The sequence below is a fragment of the Erpetoichthys calabaricus genome, chromosome 2 (assembly GCF_900747795.2).
Source record: "Erpetoichthys calabaricus chromosome 2, fErpCal1.3, whole genome shotgun sequence".
In the NCBI taxonomy this organism is placed as follows: Eukaryota; Metazoa; Chordata; class Cladistia; order Polypteriformes; family Polypteridae; genus Erpetoichthys; species Erpetoichthys calabaricus.
Window position 1 is genome coordinate 261,363,979 of NC_041395.2, and position 6,000 is coordinate 261,369,978.

At 37.1% G+C, this 6,000-nt stretch overlaps 1 protein-coding gene across 3 annotated transcripts in view; it reads right to left on the minus strand.

The window, feature by feature from the left end:
• Positions 1 to 2,999, minus strand: part of rnls (renalase, FAD-dependent amine oxidase) — a 207,322-nt gene extending 204,323 nt beyond the window's left edge. Inside the window, exon 1 of one of the 3 annotated variants that reach the window (XM_028795429.2) lies at positions 2,768 to 2,999. In XM_028795429.2, coding sequence (XP_028651262.1) covers positions 2,768 to 2,885 — 118 coding nt within the window. In that variant the 5' untranslated portion in view covers positions 2,886 to 2,999. The remainder of the gene's footprint in view (positions 1 to 2,767) is intronic. The other 2 variants (XM_028795430.2, XM_051923146.1) reach the window with 2 other exon arrangements.
• Between the last annotated feature and the right edge of the window lie 3,001 nt (positions 3,000 to 6,000).

Below are 6,000 nucleotides of genomic sequence, written 5' to 3' on the forward strand. Positions count from 1 at the left end.
ATTTCTGAATTAAGAAAATTCATAATCCATACACTATATGATCAAAATGTAATCGTTAATTGAACGTGCTTGATGTCTTGGGGCCAGCCCTAAAATATGAACTTGAAGAAACTGAATTAAAACACTGAGAAAGACATTTAAGAATTAAAGCGTATGTTATTGCTTTACATAGAAAGGACATAAGTACTGAACAAACTGACCATTCATGTTAAAACTTCTGTCTTTCTTTGAATGTCCTATCATATGCCTTTGAACAGGCTAAAATCCTACCCATTAAAAATAAAGCATGGCAAAAAATGACCATATAAAATAAAAGCATAAGAGTGAAAATTAAGGTGTTAGGCGTCACTCCCAAAAGCTTTAGCAAAAGCCATTAAATGACTTTGGCCAAGTATGTAAACAAAACAAAATAGGTCTGAATGGCTTGCTAAGAATGTTTCATACTACAATAATCTCAGAAATGCACTGTAAAAGTAACAAGATGAAGTAAGCTTTGCTACCTACAAGTGTTCCCCTCTTAGGATGTTCCTTCAACAACACAAAGAACAGACACAACTGCTTTGAGAATCCCAAGTGGAGTTCATGGATTCCCTGTAATGTCTTGAGCTCCCTACTGGTGCCATCACTACCCTTACTTAGCTCCCAATCCTCAGGAGTCAAGTACCATTACTGGGTGCCACTCAGTCTGATTTTCGACCCTGCTCCTTACCTTTGACCTTGTCCATTTTTTTTAGTAATTTTTTTGTAGATGGCATGAACATGATCAGAATAGGTAGATTAATAAGGTTTTGTGCATTTACAGCCTTAGCTACTACAGTGCTTGCTTTGACCAGAATTTCAAATTTGGAAATTGTTCCTCTTGTGCCTTTTTGCCTTAATCCAATGTAGTCTGATGTGCCAAACTGTGAATCCCTGAATTCCAACATTCCTATATCCTATTGCTGACAGTAAAGTAATTTTCATTAAAATCCTGGTTTCCAACATCTGTGTATATTATAATATCCCCTTTCCAAAGCTTATAAGGGGATTCACCTCATGCCACCAGGTCACAATTCCCTGCATATCCTGAGAGGCAGCCAGCAGACAAGCAAAGATGCGACATTCATTCACTATCCACGAAAAATGATGTGTGCAAAAGTATAACAGATCTGTGGCTGAGAAGTATTTTGCAATAGAAATCAAAAACACTTACCTATCCATTTTCTTATAACAATATTGCTAATATTACAATGAATGTTGTTTTTCATTTTTCAGGATATTTTAATTATAGGTGCTACGCCTTTGACAGTAAAACACTACTATTATATCTATTCATCCACCCTAATTATACCCACATATCCAACGTAGGCACGCAGGGAACTCAAACCTAAAATGGCAGGAACAGGCAGTAGTTAGAAACTAGCCCAGTATAAGACATGGGTTTGCTGTGTCATAGTTTGGAAACATGTGCTAATGTTAAATACCAAATACTAGAAAGCATATAAATGTAATTGTCATTGAAAACTAGTATATTTATAAAGTACAATGTACAAAAGTAGAATGAATATTTAAAAAAGACCCTAATAGCTAAAATACAACCACAAGACAAAACACAGAATCGAAAAAAAAAGTTACATCTCCTAAATATTAATTGAATGCAATGACAGAAATCAGGCAGACTTATACTATCATTTTATATCTGGTAAGTTCATAGAGAATGTCAAATAATAAGGTTGGAATAAAGAAAGCATACACAAACAGCTATGAAAGGGAATACACAAATTACAAACAGCAGAGAGTATTACAGATAACCTTAATGGTAAACAAAAAATGCATTTTCAGTTGCCTTACTCTTGTCACCATTTAAAACATTAAATAAGAATAAGTAAAATGGAAAAATAGAATCATTCCATATTGAAAAAAGGCTACCAAACACCTCACCACATTTTTTTACCTTGACCGTTATTTCTTGACTCTAAAAAAACATTATATGCAAGTAATGTTTCCTGTACGAAATACACCCATTGGGCATGAAAAAAATTGCATAGTTTTCAGTTTGTACGTTCCACAAATTAGCCATCATTAAAATTGTCAATGTAACGCACATGATTTAGAAACTGATCCGAGTCGTGTGGCTAACCAGAACCAGAAGCCCAAGACTGTACAGCTACATTGATTATGGCTTCTTCCTTTGTGGATTGCGTAAATAGGAGGTAATTAATCCTCCCTCCACGGTTATGTTCTCGCCTACACAGTAATTCAGACCTAATTACGATTTTCAATACGTTAAAAAAGTTAAGATCATGAAATAATATTACGAACTACTACTGGCAAAACTGTTAACAGCGTTGCACTTGCATCAGTACAGTGTTCTGGAGATGGCCAATCCTTGCACACGTTAAATTATAATTAGCTTCTAGGATTATTACTATTGACCTAAACAAAAAAAAAAAGAATACGAGCCATTTCGGAAAAATGCTATAGCACGGACCTAAAGTTATAAAGTGGCAAATTGCCATTCTTATGAATACAGTTCGCAGCTTGTCAAAGTTATCAGTTGTCAAAAACGTGATACCTATTAAGGAACCAAAAGTCTATCATTGCCAAAGTGCTCCTCAGTTGGTAGCCTACCCTTTCAGCTTATTGCCTCGACAGCTTAAGAGAAAAATAAGTGCATGTGTGATATGCACAATGCAAAAAGCTCTCTTTTATATAAATTCTGAATTCAACTTCAAAGACAAAAACTCCATGCCATTTCAGATTTATAAAACGGCACTGCAAAACTCACCTGCACCGCGTGCTTTGTCCCACAACACAATGTGCACATTGTTGGCCAACTCTCTGCGTAAAAGGCAGGCGCACAAACTACCTGTCAGTCCGGCACCGACTATCAACACCCTGGACATGTTCAAATGTTGGAAACTGACCGGACAGCACCAACTTTGTAACTCCGATCACAACCGCTGCAGCAGCTGTCTGTCAAGTGCCCAGCCACACAGCTGTTTCCGTTCGAGTAACATGACGACTTCCTGTATTGGCCACACGGCGGGTACTTCTTCTATTTTTTTTTTTTTGGTGTGTCACCGTACAAGATTATGACCTAGGTAACAGTAATGAATTATTCCATGCAGATATTTTGAAGCTGCCAATGATGTCTTGACGTTAAATTTTATTCATTGACTACTTTTTTTTTAACTGTCTTCCGATCTCAGAACAGTTACTCCCGTCGCAGTGCTTTCTGGTACTAGTAGTTATTCAAATAGCTAAAATTTTGGGAGACGTAACTGCGTATTACAATTGAATTTTCTTCTTGTTAATTATTCATTCAACACTGGTAGTATCTAAGGTTGATCTGGAAAATTAGTTATCTGCAAAATCTACAGACCCTTAAACAGCTTTATAAACTACGTCCCGGCGCTATTAAAATATATTCATTATTCTTCAACTCAGGCATTTTCTTGAGAGTCCACTCACAGGAAGACTAACGGATTTTGGTCCAGCAAAATCAGAGTCCAACCCTTGCAGGTAACTGAACATGCTGTTTATGGCTTGTTGGTGCTTTTATGGCTTGCTGGTGCTTTCATTCTGCCTTATTGTGTGATTGTACAGTTAACAGACGTCCTATTTAGGTTTTGTACCACATTTGCATCCAATGCTAACGTGATAGGCAGTCCTTGAACTGGATATGCCAGCAAGAAACAAAGGATAAAAGATTAAATTAAAGCGTTCAGGCGATGGATCGGGTGAATCGTTTTCATTTATTAATTTATGACCCTGAAAAAAGATAAATAAAAACATTTAACAGTGTGTATAGGCAACATTATATAAAAATCTCATAATTTCAAAATATGTAAAGTTAGTCATCCATTCAGATTGTGGAGACAGCCGGTTAATCCGGCATCTCGAAAGCGGGGTTCACCCACAAACGGACCGGAGTCACACTCACGCAGGCTGGGTCAGAAGTCTCACAAACACACACTGGGAGAAACTGCAAAAGTCTCCCAGACACTGAACAGGGCGGGATTCCAGCCCAGTCTTCTGGATCTGGGAAACGTTTAGAGGAAACTGATGCAAACTGCAGTATAATAATTTCCTTTCAGATTTCCTTAAAATATGCACAAGAATTTAGGTACGTGTAAACTTGATAGGGTGTTGCATCTATGGAGTTTCGGCATCTCTCTCAGTATACTGTATAACGGATCATTCTGTTACTTTTAAAAGTAGAAGATAATCGGTCGAAATTTTGCAGATTGTTAACGACAGTATAAGATACAGTAATATTGTTGTGTTCAAACAATTAGCAGACATCAGCTTTAGAGTGATAAGTATCTAGAAGCAGAGTTTGTGTTGCTCTTACAAAGAAATACTTGATTTTAAATACTGTATGCATTAAAATCTGTGAATGTGCTCGAGCGAGTGCTGTGCGATGAACAAAATAGATACCGGGTCCTCAGAACACTGAACTAGACGAGCATATTAAAAAGTGTATGGATGGAATTTTTTTACTAGAATTCTTAAATAGTGAGCGAAAAACCTATATTGATGATACAAGTGGCAGAAATGACCTTCCTTCGCATGGTGCCTGCATTGGCTCAGCTTTGGAGACGTGCTGAAGAGCGCAGATATTCGGGAGGATCTCAAGTTTGAGCCGCTACTCCCCCGCATCGAAAAGATCCAGTTGAGGTGGTTCGGGCACCTGATCAGGAGGCCTCCATGAGGGGAGGTGGTTCGGGTATGTCCAGCTGGCAGGAGACTTCGGGGCACACCCAGTGTTGTCACTCTGACTTTTAGGAAAAACATAGACCATGTAACCAAGTAAACACAGAAAAACATAGACATGTTTAATAAGGTATACAAGTAATTTTCTAATTAAATACAATAGCAGTACATGTGTAAAAAATCATATTCCTGATAAGCAGGAAATGTCATATTCAGCAGAACATTAAACAGGACTCATCCTTACTCAAATCAACAGCTTTAACTTTAAATGTTCCTGTTTGTACTTTTTCAGTTTCTCACAACACATCGTTTATGGTACCGTTCTTTTTTAACGTACTCGATGGCAGATTTTGGGGGTTTCCAAGTGTAGCAGTTGATATTTAATGACCTCGTTTGCTATCAGCGCACGACGTTACTGACATTAAGGCATGTGCACTATGCAGGATGTGACGTCAAGGCACATGTCACCAATCACAATCACCAAGTTAATCCTTCAAGCAAATATTGTTGCTAACTAGTAATTACATTTCAGATATGCGCAGAGTTGATACGTTTTTGTTAAGATGTAGGAAACAAATTTATGTACACAAGAAACTGTAGTTCAAGAATTGTGCTAAAAGAAATACATGATTGTAATGAAAAAGAAAAACATAGATCTAGGTGGAAAAACACAGCGGTGATAACACTGGACCCAAGTCACACTAGAGAGACCTATAAAGGACTTCTGGGAATCTTAGTTTGCTTCTGCTGCGACCAGGATAAGTAAGTTTTAGAAAATGGATGGATGGAATTCCTAAATATTCTGTGATTAATCTTTACGTCTGTAATCGTGCTTATCTTACTGGACCAAAGCAGCTGCCTTGAATAATGTCAGTGAGATAAAAATTTGCAATACTCTGAATCCATTCTTAAAGTTGTGCTTTTAAGATTTTCCAATAAATTTCATTAAGTGCCTCGAATCATTGCACCAATAGATTTAATCGTATAGCAAAGCTTGAGATGGGACGTGCTCTGTATATTTTCATAAATCTTAGGTGAACAAATTGTATTTTGTTACGACTTGAATCAATTTATGTAATTAAATCCATACGTACATTTTCTGAACCTACTTAATTCAAATGTTTTGTCACAAAGAACCCGCAAGAGCCATCAGGTGATTAGATAGGAGCAAATGTAGTTTGGGAGAACCTAATGTACATATTATTCCCGATCTGGAGATGTGGTTAATGTCTTATTGCTAATGAGGGAATGTTACAAGGTGTCACCAGTTAAGTTCACTTTCATTTAATGAGGTTGAAGTAA